Below are 14,067 nucleotides of genomic sequence, written 5' to 3' on the forward strand. Positions count from 1 at the left end.
CCTGGTCCACCCATGTAGCTGATCCGGGGGGATGGGGTTTTACATGCATGTTGCACACAGATGGCCTTGGAGGAGGGACTCTCCACCCTTCATCCTTGGTGTTGTTTGCCCACCATCATGGGGTCCTGGACGCAGTCCCTTGGCTAGTGAGGCCCATGAAGAATGCTGAGCAACCCAGTGGGAGAAGAACAGACCCGGGGTGAGCCTCAGCCCCCATCCCCCCATCTCTCACTCCTTATCAGCTGGTGGGCTTGAAACATTTCCGTGAAAGATCACCCCAAAGACTGAGGGATGTATCTGTGCGGTGCGGATGTGTGGACGGTTTGACATTTGTGTCCAAGGAAATCTTTTTTCTTTTCCGTTGAAATCACAAAACCAACCCAAACGAAGTGGGGCTATTGGCTGGCTCCCGTCGACCGCCTTTATATATGAAATATCTAATAAATATTTATGAAATATCAACTAATAACCAGGGACAGGAAGTCTGCACAGTGGATCTGGTGGGGACAGAGGCCTTGGTGTCGTCTGGCAAGAAGACAGTGTTTACTTAAATCGTGTGTTGTGTGCAGATTGGAAAATAAGAATTTTTTCTGTGTAGTTTCTGACGATTGGGAACATTCATGCTAATCTGTTGCCAAAAACAGGACTAGGTTGAGGAGGGAGACAGCTTTCAGGGAACTTGAAAGATTTAGAATCTCATCTCTAAGCAGGCCCATACCGCAGGAGATTGGAAACTTGACCGTGATGAGCGTGGGATGTGGTATTCACAGCTCACAGGACACGGAAAACACTCGTAAAATATTTGTTCACAAAATGAATCAATGAGCCCAATCGGCAGGTGTAGCTAACCTGGCGACGTGAAACAGAAAGTTGTTCAGTGGTGGGTCTTGGGAATCTGTGAACTTCCCATATTTCTCAAAAAACAATCATGGTTTACTTAAAGAAAAAAAAACTTGAAACAGTCAATGTCACACACAGCATGTTACTGCAAGAGAGAGCAAGAACGAGGGGAAGAGAGAAAGAAAAACAAAATGTTAGCGGGGATCTTTTTCCTTCTAGTTCCTGAAGTTTTCTACCCTGTAGAAATGTTACCATGAGCAATTCCATTAAGTCACAACAAAGGGGCAGAATTAAAATTGGTTTTAGGAGCCGTGACGTACTTGCTACACCCAAGGTTGGGTTATACTGTCAGGCCTTCCATCCGTTCATTCAACTAACAAGTTCAAGGGACTCATGGGTAAAGAGACCGATGACCCCCCCGTGAGCTCCCCAGATGACCACCACGTACAGGAACCTGCCACACGATGGAATACTACGCAGCCGTGAAAAAGAAAGCGCTCTTACCATTTCCAACAACAGCATGGAGGGACCTGGAGAGCATTACGCTAAGCGAAATAAGCCAGTCGGAGAAAGACAAGCAGCACGTGACCTCCACTCAGATGTGGAATCTAATGAACAACATAAACTGATAAATAAAAATAGATCCGGAGACAGAGAAGCATCGAACAGATTGTCAAACCTCAGAGGGAAGGTGGGGGTTGGTGGGCGGGTGGGAAGAGATCAACCAATGAACTTGTAGGCAGATATGCACAACCCATGGACACAGACAATAGGGTGGTGGAGGCCTGAAGTGGGGGGCAGGGGCAGGGGCGGGCTGGGAGAGGTCAATGGGGGCAGAGAGGGACCTATGGAATACTTTCAACAGTAAAGATTTTAAGAGCCATCAGCACGCCCAACTGTTTGGAGACAGAAATCTATGACAGTCTCAGGAAAAGGCAAGTTCACGACAGGAGACACATCATCCGGGTCACGGCGAGGTGGCAGACGGAGCTGGGGGGCGGGGAGGGGCTGGCTTAGAAGGCGTGTGTCGGCCCTGTAACCGCTTGTATTTGTTCAAAATGCAGAGCCCGACTCATGGTGACCGGACACCCTAGTGTGGCCCCACCCACCACTGCACATGGAGAACATTGTGAACTCCTTATGTTGATTCTTCTCCTTATTTTTTGCCCCAAATTTTGGTAGGAAATGGGCACGGGTGTGTAAGCGCATCCGAAGAACAGCACAGCAATGAATAAGAAGTAACATCTGACGATTCCAGGAGGCAGCCGATCCATGATGCTCTCTCATCATGGATGTTTCTGTTCTCTCCCGCTCTCCCTTCCTCTCTGAAATCAATAAGCTTTTTTTTTTTTAATCTAACACTCCTAGACTCTAAGGCAGTCCTCTATGTTTTCCTAAAGTGTCCATGGGCTGAGAGATAACCAGAACTCTCAAATCTCAACATGAGTCTTGCTCATCGCTCTGAATTGCAAAATGAATGTTACTGATACCAATGTCAACCCATAAATCAGAGACTGGGTAATACTGCCAGCCAGAGCTAACGCTGGACAAAAGTTAAAAAATTTACATAAATTCCTTTTTTTGTAACATTAAAATGCAAAAATAAAAGAAACTAGCAATGGCAAAAAAAAAAAAAAATGCATACAAGACATGTTGTTTCTGACTACATGGGAGAATTAAAACCCTTTTGGAAAATTAAGATCTGTGTTCTTTGCCAACTCGAATTACACGTGTGCAAGTCATAACCATAAAGGGAAATTCCCAGAGGCATACGCCATAATCAGTCAAATGATGTGGATAAAAATTCATTCATAAATTTAATAGTCATTATAAACATTCAATGAAAATCGATTTTTGTTGAGCCTTCGTTCGGGAAAATAAAAATAAAAATAAAAATGGAAAAAACTGGTCATGGTCTAATCAGGCTCCGTATTAAACAAAAAAAAAATTTTTTTAAAGAAATACCCGGGAATTAAACGGGCTGTGCAGAATTGTTTTTCTGTGGAACTTGTCCTGGAGGAAAACTCGTAAATGTTGGAATAGTCTCATTAAATGTTTATTTTCATAAAAATCTGAGTCAAAAAATTGGAATGAAAATTATGGGATGCAGGTAGGCTCCCGCCCACAGGAAGCCGTGGACGGAGGCAGGTGCGAAGGTGAGTCTCGCCTTTTACAGACATGGGCCAGGCCGGGGGGGGGGGGGGGGGGGGGGGGGGGTATGACACAATCGGGGTGGGAGAAAGGCCTGATTTCGGGCTATTGGTTCAATCAGAACCGGTAAGAGTTGTGAAAGGGGATGGACTCGCAAGCTACTTAAGTGATAGAATCCCAGACTCTCCTGAAAAACCCTAAAATGGGAGGAATTCAAGTTAAAGAATCCGAAGACCTTGAAGGGAGCTTCCCTCAGCCACAGAGCTGCCACTACCTCCTGGAACAGTGGTTCTCAACCTTCCTCATGCCGCGACCCTTTCATACAGTTCCTCATGTTGTGGGGACCCCCAACCATAAAATTATTTTCATGGCGACTTCATCACTGTCATGTTGCTACTGTTATGAATCGTCATGTAAATATCTGAGATGCAGGATGTATTTCCATTGTTATAAATTGAACATCATTAAAGCATAGTGATTAATCACAAAAACAGTATGTAATGATATATGTGTTTTCTGATGGTCTTAGGCGCCCCCTGTGAAAGGGTCGTTCGACCCCCAAAGGGGTCGCGACCCACAGGTTGAGAACCGCTGCCCTAGCTGGTTTGGCTCAGTGGATAGAGCGTCGGCCTGCAGACTGAAGGGTCCCAGGTTCGATTCTGGCTTGTAGGCTCTGGATAGACTGAAATGGCAGTAGCCCACTGACATGTAAGGAAAAGAAAGCATGGTGAAGCTTTTAGGCCATCTTTAGGTATTTTCTCATGTAAATATCGGTGAGATCCTGGTAGACAGAAATCGAATCGTTACCGTAATTTTTATTCCTGTATATTTCGGGATCTTGAAGAAACAGACCTCAACCACGTCATATGCTAAGTGAACAGCCTGCAATATTTCATTTTTCCCCCCTTTGTCCTTCCCCAAAGAGTCCTATCGCTATGAAAGCAAAAGTCATAGCGCTAATAATCCTTCGGGGACCGGCAACCAGGATGGGTGCCTATTACTGACGAAGCTCTGTAGCTGGAAATTGCGTTGAAGCTGGGATTCAGTTACATTTCCCTTCCGGTTGTCTCCAGTGTGAATATTCCCACGGACGCATGACTGCCAAGAGCAGAGGGACCTCTTTCTCAGCACCTGGTCGGCACTAGGGACCTCGCCTGCACCAACTCTGCGCTTCCTTCCCCCAGTGGGACCCATCAACCTGAGGACAGTCTCCGCTCCGGACCAACTCGGACCCGCCTCCCTGGTCACGTCATCTGGGAAGAGATGATGCCCAGACTCTCCGCGCACGTCCTTGTGCACACGAGGCAACGTGTAGGTGCGACCTCTCCCATCTGTCCTGGGAATGGCCCTCGCCAGTGCCCAGGACTCCACTCTCTTGTCCTCCCCCTCCCCCTCCTCCTCCTCCTCTTCCTCTTCCTCCTTCTCCCCTCCTCTCCTCCTCTCTTCTCCTTCTCCCCTCCTCCTCCTTCTTCTCCTCCCCTTCCTCCTCCTTCTTCTCCTCCTCTTCCTCCTCCTCTTCCTCTTCCTCTTCCTCCTCCTCCTCATCCTTTCTTAGAATCTGCAGTTTTGTCCAAAGACACCCATTCCTTTTTCCAGCGCCTGCTGAGGAAGGCGGGTCCAGGTGACACAAAAGAAGGCATAAGCCGACGTTTCTACTTCCAGGGAGGGTCCCATGGCCCCCAAAGCCCTGAGTGTAGGTAAAAATAGTAACCATACCACCAGCAGCTTGAAAGAGCGTGTGAAACAAGCCAGGGAAAGGGGCAACCGGGCAGCATTGCACGGGCGATGCCGGTGGCGGGAGTGACCAAGGAGAAGCCGAGGGAGGACACGAGACCTAGAGCCTCCGGGCCCTGAGGAAGGGAGTGGACAGGACCCGGTGGGGGACAGCCTGAGGCTCGGGCTGAGTTAATCGGCCAGAAAAGAGAAAGCACAGAGGTCCCCGCCCTGCCCGGGCCCAGCTCCTCGCTCCCCCACGAGCCCAGCTGCTCGGCCAGGAGTATGGAGTGGACGCCATTCAGAGATTATTAAAAACTAAAATCAGCCCTGGCCAGTGTGGCTCAGCGGATAGAGCTTCGGCCTGCAGACCAAAGGGTCTCGGGTTCGATTCCAGTCAAGGGCACGTACCTCAGTTGCAAGCTCCTCAGGCCCTGGTCATGGCCTGTGCAGGAGGCAACCCATCGATGTGTTTCCCTCACTTCGATGTTTCTCTCTCTGTCTCTCCCTCTCTCTTCCCCTCTCCCTAAAAATCAATGAAAAAATATCCTCGGGTGAGGATTAAAAAACAAAAGAAAAAACCCCACAATTCCAACATAGCAAAAAAAATTTTAAACAAAACAAACTAAAGTCACAAAACTTGGGAGCAAATGCAACAAACTCAGGCGGTAGCCACTGCCCTGCCTTTCAGAGGGAAGGAGAGGGGTGGGAAGACAGATTGCATGATGAGGATCTATTTTTTTTTCCAAACACAAAACGAGATTAAATTTAGAAGAGCAGGCAGGTTCCTCCGCTCAGAGTTGAGTCTGGAAGTAGCGAATGGGGATCACGAATGAGTACGAGGTGGTGACAAGGAGCTCTGAGCGCAGACGATACAAAGAGACACGGCCAAGAATCGAAGCCCCCGGGACCCCAATTTTTAAAACTAGACAGATCGCTAGATCAATGGTAGACTGATCTGTAACACATATAAAACTCCAGATAAACATATATTCATCACACAGAACCAATACCCGTCACTCACACATATGACCCAGCTCAAGTCGCCACCCTGGCCCTGTGCTTACGCAGAACAAGAGATAAAAATGGGGAAAAGGCCCCTAACCCCACCTGACCCTTCCTCTAACAAAATGCACTTTCAATGCTAGCCATGCTAAGGGCCCCCCGCCCCCCCCCGGGCAGGTTTTGATTACAAAAATTTTTTTTTTTAATTGATGAATACCCATGCACCCCACATCGCTAAATTGCAAAGTATTTAGAACTTCATGGGGTTGCTTAGCAGATGGGGTGGGTAAGGTGCACCGAGTGCCTGCAATGTGCAAGGCCAAGTACGTGGGTGCAACGTGAGCTACTTCCTTTCGACGGCGATGGATGGAAAAATGAAGAACTGGTCCCAGGAAATGAGTGCTCGCTGCTCTGACTCAGAGCTTGCTCGCTCATCCCCGCACCCGCACCCCCACCCTGGGCCCCAGCGTTAACTTAGACATTTTCAACCCAAACCAAGAGTTTGGGCTTTCAGTTTTCACGGCAAAGGCACCCACCGGGGAGATGCCACACTTCTGTGCAGGACGCAAGCCCGCGTGGCTGCTGCCCCGACACAGTTACACGTTGATGTATTTTAGGGGTGAAATAGCATCGCAATCGTGCCCGTGGATGTCTCTGGACGTTTGGTCCTATTTCGTTAGGCCTTCGGGGTACACAACGTACTCCCAATTGCGACCCGGGAGCCTAACGCCCTACAAACACTGAACGCAGATTGCACGCAGTTAGATAAGACATAGCACCTTTGTTGCTGATAAAGAAACATATTCAACTCAAAGCATGAATAACTTCCCAGATGAGACCCTCACTCGCCAAATGCCTTTCAGAACTCAAAAGCATGATCAACAAGATTTGCAGACACAGATGGTTAGACCTATATTTCCCCCCGCCGCCAAAACAAAAAACCTAAGTATATATATTTCAGGAAGACTATCAACACCTTTTAGAAAAATGTCTGCTCTCCATATGTATGTGAGCAACGGACGTTCAACTTGAACTTCCAAAACAAATCTATGCACATCTATCCACTTATGTCTAGTATAAGGGTTGAGAGGTTTTTAGATCACTTTTATCCTCTGATTTTGATTGCAAACTCAAGGACGTTCCTTAACGTGAAAGCCCTTCACGTGAAAGACTGGGTTGGGTTGGAATTTCTAGGGGGGCTTGCCCTGCGGCCAGCCGAATATTTCCGAACCCCTTTCAGAAATGCTTCGAAGCCGTTCTGGAGTGGGACTTGTTCATGGGAAGGGACTCTGGCGTATGAGAATACACACGTGATCGCCCTATTAAAGGCCTTCTTCTCTATCACTCGTTTTTGATTATGTGAAGCGACTTGAGGAGGACGGTAGCTAGCAAACGTTGCCTGTACTAAGACAAAACGCCATCACTGTGTAAAATCACTCCAGTCCATCTCTGCAGTCACACACACACACGCACACACACACACATACACACACACACACAGGCTCGCACACCGCTTCCCACCGTCCGGGGCCACACAGAATAGAAACTGGCAAATGCAACAAACCCAGGAGGCAGCCACTGCCCTGCCTTTCAGAGGAAAGGAGAGGGGTGGGAAGACAGATATCAAATAAAATAGAAAAAGATTTTCAAAGTGAATACTGACAAGCAAGATTTTTTAAAATAACTTTATATATATATATATTTTTTTTTTTTTACTTATTTGGGATTTCTACAAAAATACCATGTCTCTGTCCTTTCAACAACAAACAACAACAAAAAACAGCTTTAGGTACGACACCGTAAAGAGTAACATGAAATATCCATTTGGTAGCCCCGTTGAATCATCAACGGACATGTACTCAGGACCCGAACTGAAACTGTTCAGAAAATTCTCCTTCCACCGACCGAGGAGCCTACAGAGATTCTCAAACGTCAAAAGGTCCCTGACGTCCCATGAGTCACATTTTCCTCAGCGGCCTCATGTGGGCTTCATTGCTGGGGGGTCGTATGATTATCTCGCCGCCGCCGAGGTCCTCACACCCACCCATCACCCAGGAAGGGCGGTGGCCCCCCCTACGAATCTCCAAAGCGAGTGAGTAGCACAGCGACGCGTAAGGACGGGTATGGAACCAAGAACTCGATCTAAGACACCTTCTGGGATAAGAACATGCCAACAGGTGACATTTTCCCACATGGCCACGGGCATTCTCTTCCACGGCCATCGAACAAAGGCAGCCACAAAGCCCATTGCTATTCATCACCATTTGAGGAAGTGGCCTGCTGGTCCGGAAAGTGGGGGTGGCTACGTGCAAGCGAAGGCATAGCATGACTTTAAAAAAAAAATGCATTTCTGGTTAAGAGGATAAAAATTCACTTATTTGGGTCCTTAACGTGTCCTTGGATTTCATACACGGACACCCAGGCCCGTGCGAGGGCGGAGTAACAATGGCTTTTGTAATACCCTCGCACAGTCTGCCAGCGAAGACTCATCCTTTTAACTTGTGATTTTTTTTAATTTTTACTTTTTTGTCCCTTAAATAGGTAGGCATTTTTTCAGCAGAAACCATGGCTTGGGTCTCAGCGCGAGCCAGGGTCTGTCTGAGCTCGGACAGCCCTGCCCATCCTACTCCCTCCCTTCCGGTCACTACCCCTTCACTTGTTCCTATGTCCGTGTCTCAGACCGATGTCCCCCCCTCAAGCAAACGCTCGGAGAGGAAGTCGTAAGAGTCCCAGGTCCTTACCTTGCCCGACGACCCCGGCGTCCAGACAGACACAGGCCAAAGCCAGCAGCTTCAGCCACAAATCCATGGTCATTATCAGGAGATCGGCCTGTGGCCCAGCATGCGTCCCTCTGCGAAGGGGAAGACAATGGTTATCACCGGGCAAGTGCGTCCCCCGCGGAAACCCGGTGACAAAGATGGGGCGCGGGCGCCTACCCCTCGCGGATGTCTTCTCAGACCCCAGCGATTTCCTCCTCTGCCGCCCTGAGAACGAGCCACTCGCTGGTCTCCAGGGGCGGTGGGTGGTGATGTCAGATTGGTTTCACTAACTTCTCCAAAAGCGCGGCCCCGCGGCCTCTTTGCAGGAAGTCAAGAAGCTCGTTCAAAGCCAGTGTGACAGGCATCTCACTTCCTTGGTTCGCGTCGCTCGGCTCGGGGCGCAGGCCTTCGGGGAGAATTTTGTCCCTGCAAGGAAGATGGCTCTTGAGTATCCAAGTGATGCTCCCCTCGCAATATTCATTCCTGTTGGAACACACCGTATCCTCCCTCCTCCCTTCCCCCGACCCCCCAAGTAACCAATGATTTTCTTACCCAAGAGATGGTGGTGCAGGTGGAGCATGGGCCGGTGGTGGCAAGGGGATTCGTTAGTAGACAAGACCTGGATTTGATGTTACATGACCACGGGAATCCTATATAATAGAGAGCTAATAGGCTAATTAGACCAAACAGCCGGACGACCTTCTGGATGACCTTCCGGACGACCTTCTGGATGAAGCCGGGGCTGCGAGGGCCGAGCCCCTTGCACGAATTTTGTGCACCGGGCCTCTAGTGGGTCAATAATGACCTATTGGTTATTTTGGGCCATGGTTAATCCTGCCCCATTAGGGCATAGGAAACCCAGCTATGTGACAACCTGAACACTCAAACCATCTCCCATGCAAAGACCCCCTGAGAGCTTAGCAGGGCCTCCCCAACTCGTTCCCTGATCCCCTGGCGGAGCCCAGGATTGAAATCGGAACTCGTGTACCCGACAGCAAATCCTGCTTCAAAAAATTCATGCTTCCGTGACTTGAGATATTATTCCCTGTTGACGAGGGAAAGACGGGCAAGAAAACTCAAGATCCGTCTCTTACAAAAGCTAACCCTTTTCCCCCCTCAGCCATACTTCCCAGCCCTTTTCATTAAAAGAGACACATGGCCCTGGCCGGTGTGGCTCCGTGGATAGAGCGTCGGCCCGCGGACGGAAGGGTCCGGGGTTCGATTCCCGGTCAAGGGCACCTACCTCGGTTGCAGGCTCGATCCCTGGTCGGGGTGCGCGCAGGAGGCAACCAGTCGATGTGTCTCTCTCTCATCGATATTTCTCTCTGTCTCTCCCTCTCCCTTCCTCTCTCTCTAAAGATCAATGGAAAACTATCCTGGGGTTCAGATTAACAAAAAAAAAAGGAAATAAAAATAAACAAGAAGAGACAAATGAACATACAATGTTCTTCATGATTCTGATGGGTGCCTGGTACAGCCCTAAAAATGCGTACATATATTTATTGAAAAAGTACGGGTACTATGGACCCTTACAGTTCAAACCCATGTGTGAGGGTCAACTTTAGCTCCACGGACTCTTTCGTAAGATACCTTTGCAGTGGAAAACCATCCGGGGGTTAGCTCTGACTATTTTTTAAATATATTTTTATTGATTTTAGACAGGAAGGGAGGGAGAGGGAGAGAGAGAGAAACATCCATGATGAGAGAGAATCATGGGTCGGCTGCCTCCTGCACGCCCCACACTGGGGATGGAGCCCACAACCCAGGCACATGCCTTGAAAGGGAATCGAACCGTGACCTCCTGGTTCCTAGGCCCACGCTCAGCCACTGAGCCACGCCGGCCGGGCCAGCTTGAATATTTTTGAGCCAACACTTGTGTTCACTTAGCTCGCTGCTCCGGCAGCGACCCTGACTGGGGAGACAGCGTGTGACACCCAATCTTTTAAAGGGGAGTCGAGTCTATAAAATATACTCTATAACAAGCCAGGGACAGGGGTGCAGACGCCTTCAAGAGACATGTAAAAAGGCCTTTGAAGACCATGGCGCTGAAGACACAGGAAGAATTTAGGGCAGCGGTTCTCAACCTGTGGGTCGCGACCCTTTCACAGGGGTCGCCTAAGCCCATCGGAAAACACATCGATAATTACATATTGTTTTTGGGATTGCTCACTATGCTTTAATGATGTTCAATTGGTAACCATGAAAATACATCCTGCAGATCAGATATTTACATGATGATTATTCACAGTAGCAACATGACAGTGATGAAGTGGCCACGAAAATAATTTTATGGTTGGGGGTCCCCACCACATGAGGAGCTGTATTAAAGGGCCGCGGCATGAGGAAGGTTGAGAACCACTGCTTTAGGGGATGCAATTCCATTGGACCTCCGTCTGGCCGGGTGGGCACACGCAGGAGTGACGTCCATCCCCACCCCGCACCCCCACCCCCACCCCCATCCCCACCCTCACCCCCCACCCCAGCGGCTCAGGATCGATCCATCGGTAGTGAAAACAGACTAGTAAACAAACAATTACAGTGCAGCCAGAACACGTGGTGTGGCCTCCGGGAGGAAGCGATCCACCATGGCTGAGTGGCCCTCGGAGGCACAGCGGGGCCGTGGGGCCGGGTGGGGGAGGGGCAGGCCACACCTGCACGAGGGTTCCACCCAAACACCTAGTTTGAGAAAGGGAAGGGCCTGGGTTTCACCACATCACAGTGGGAGGGAGGGCTGGACGCTTGGAGGGGATGCTAAAGGGTTAGATTTCAGCCTGGGGGCCGGACCGTCAGAGCATCCAGGTCAGGGAGGAATAGGATGATATATATTCTTTTCTCTCTCTCTTTTTTTTTTTTAATCCTCCCCCGAGGCTATTTTTCCATTGATTTTTAGAGAGAGTGGAAGAGAGAGGGAAAGCCAGAGAGAAACATCCACCGGCGTGAGAGAAACACACGGATGGGTGGCCTCCTGCACACGCCCCGACCAGGGCCAGGGGTCCAGGGAGGAGCCTGCAACCGAGGTCCGTGCTCTTGACCGGAATCGAACCCGGGACCCTTGGGTCTGCAGGCCGACGCTCTATCCCCTGAGCCACACTGGCCAGCACAATGACCTGGATTCTTCATCAATCCTTCTGCCCATGGCACAGGGAGGTCTTGCCTGAGTGTGGGGACAACAGTGGTGACCCCGTGATGGAGGCCAAGCCGGAAGGAAGAGCGGGGGCGGGTGGCGGGGGGGGGGGGCGCAGGTGGTAGGGACCAGAAACAAAAGGCAGGAAAGACGCCTCATGGAGGACACATCTGGGAGTGGCCAGTGGGAGGTGAGTGTGGCGGCTGCGGGTCCAGGCCGAGCTCTCCCGTGTCTCATCTCGCCTGATTCCCACTTTGCCTGCTTTGCATTTCACAGACGCTTCCCTTTTCTTCTTCTTCTCTGCGACCAACTCATTTCCATTTTCCCTCAAGAAAACAATGTGCTTTAAACAATGAAGAAACCAAACAGGAACTAGACACACTGATGGTTGCCAAATGGGGGAGGAGGGGGGGAGGTGGTAAAAACATAATGAACGAATAAGAATATATAACTTGGCCCGGCCAGCGTGGCTCAGGGGTGAGCATTGCCCTGTGAACCAGGAGGTCCCGGTTCGATTCCCCGTCAGGGCACCTGTCTGGGTTGTGGGCTCGACCCCCAGTGTGGGGCCTGCAGGAGGCAGCCGGTCCATGAGTCTCTCTCCTCATGGATGTTTCTCTCTCTCTCTCTCTCTCTCTCTCTCTCTCTTCCTCTCTAAAATCAATAAAAATACGTATTTGAAAAAATATATATATACAACTTGGTAAGAACTCATGTTTTTTAAATTTCATCATCTTTATGTCATGTCCCTTCTAAGCAACTTTTGGTTGATACATTCTCATTCTCCCACTGCCCCCCCCTTCTTTCTCTCTCTCTCTCTCTCTCTCTCTCTCCCTCTCCCCCTTCTCTCCCCCCCTTTCTCTCTCTCTCCCTCCCCTCCCCGTCTCTCTTCTCTTCCCCTCTCTCCCTCCCTCTCCTCCAAGCACTCAGAATGTGTGCAGTGACATAACTCCCAAGAGAGAGGAGAGGGGGTGACCTGTGTTTAAGACCCCCTCCCCCCCGCCAGGGCAGCGAGGGCGCATGGGGAAGACTCCCCAACCCCAAGCGCTTGCAGGGCCAGCTCTCTGTGCAGCAGCTCCCCATGCAGCCCCCACACAGGGCGTAGGAAGTGGCACCTTGGTCTGCAAGCTGAGAGCAGCTAGTGCAGGCCTGGGTGTCACCCTCCCCCGGGGCTGCCTCTGATGTGGGCGGAGATGTGCTCACCCCAGATGCTCCGCTGGCTCCTCCCTCCCCCTCCCTCCCCTCCTCCCTCCCAGCTCTGCAGCTGCAAAGTGCGGGCACTGAGCCCTGAGAGGGGCCACAGGGACCTACAGAAGCAGACGCGTGGTTGACAATGGGGATGGTGGCTCCTGGGAGCAGGTCCTGGGGCGCTGGGGGCACCCCCTTAGTGGTGGCTGGCCAGCCTCCACCCTGCTGCCCAGGAGGGGGGCCGGAAGGCACTCAGGAGGCCCGGTTCCCCTTCTCACCGCCCCTGCTGCAGCTTGGCCTCCTGGGCTCCTGAGGGAACCTCTTCCACTGGCTGAGGAGGGCGGGTTGTGGGGACACACAGCAGCCCGGGGTTCATCGCACAGGTGGGGGGCGGCCGAGCTCCGAGGTCAGAGCCGGGAGCTGAGCTCTGCCGGTCCCAGCCCCCCGAGGTTGTCGATGCAGCGCAGGGGCGGTCGACCTTTCACCCGGCAGCAGGTGAGCGTTGCCATGGCGATGACATGCATGACTGGGAGAGCAGTTCCTCCCTCACACACATTCCTGCCCTGAGTCATGCGTCCATCCATCCCCACTCCAGACGAGATCCCTTCTCATTTACATACAGAAGGGATGAACTACCCGGCCGGCCAGCTCAGGTGTTGAGCGTCGACCTATGGACCAGGAGGTCACAGTTCGATTCCAGGTCAAGGGCACATGCCCGGGTTGTGGGTTCGATCCCCAGTGTGGGGCGTGCAGGAGGCAGCCCATCCATGTTCCTCTGTCATCATTGATGTTTCTCTCTCTCTTCCTCTCTGAAATCAATAAGAGTATTTATATACACACTAGTGGCCCGGTGCACAAAATTTGTGCATTGGGGGGTAGTCCCCTCAGCCTGGCCTGCACCCTCTCCAATCTGGGACCCCCTCGGGGGATGTCCAACTGCCGGTTTAGGCCCGATCCCTGAACCGGCAGTCGGACATCCCTCTCACAATCCGGGACTGCTGGCTCCTAACTGCTCCCCTGCCTGCCTGATTGATGCCTATCTGCTTCCCTGCCAGCCTGATCGCCCCCAACTGCCCTCCCCTGATGGCCTGATCCCTCCCAGCTCCCCTCCCTGATGGCCTGATCGCCCCCAAGGCTTCTGTTAGTATAGATATACGTATATAACAAAGAGATCACATCGAGACAGAGAGACAGGTAGGCAAAGAAAACCGCCGAATCCTAACAACTGGGGCCCCTCCGTGTGTGTGGGGGGGGGGTGGGTTCCTGTCCAGCCTTTTGATATTTGTTGTT

The 14,067-nt window shown here is 51.0% G+C and overlaps 1 protein-coding gene across 5 annotated transcripts in view; it reads right to left on the minus strand.

The window, feature by feature from the left end:
- The window catches only part of PTPRC (protein tyrosine phosphatase receptor type C), a 77,230-nt gene extending 68,045 nt beyond the window's left edge, over window positions 1–9,185 (minus strand). For 2 of the 5 annotated variants that reach the window (XM_036354692.1, XM_036354691.1), the window contains exons 1-3: window positions 9,021–9,181; window positions 8,646–8,894; window positions 8,451–8,560 (exon numbers count right to left, since the gene is read on the minus strand). In XM_036354692.1, coding sequence (XP_036210585.1) covers window positions 8,451–8,523 — 73 coding nt within the window. In that variant the 5' untranslated portion in view covers window positions 8,524–8,560; window positions 8,646–8,894; window positions 9,021–9,181. Of the gene's footprint in view, window positions 1–8,450; window positions 8,561–8,645; window positions 8,895–9,020 lie in introns of all 5 variants that reach the window. The other 3 variants (XM_036354694.1, XM_036354693.1, XM_036354690.1) reach the window with 2 other exon arrangements.
- Window positions 9,186–14,067: the final 4,882 nt, after the last annotated feature.

This window comes from Myotis myotis, unplaced genomic scaffold (genome assembly GCF_014108235.1).
Source record: "Myotis myotis isolate mMyoMyo1 unplaced genomic scaffold, mMyoMyo1.p scaffold_m19_p_21, whole genome shotgun sequence".
Lineage (NCBI taxonomy): Eukaryota > Metazoa > Chordata > Mammalia > Chiroptera > Vespertilionidae > Myotis > Myotis myotis.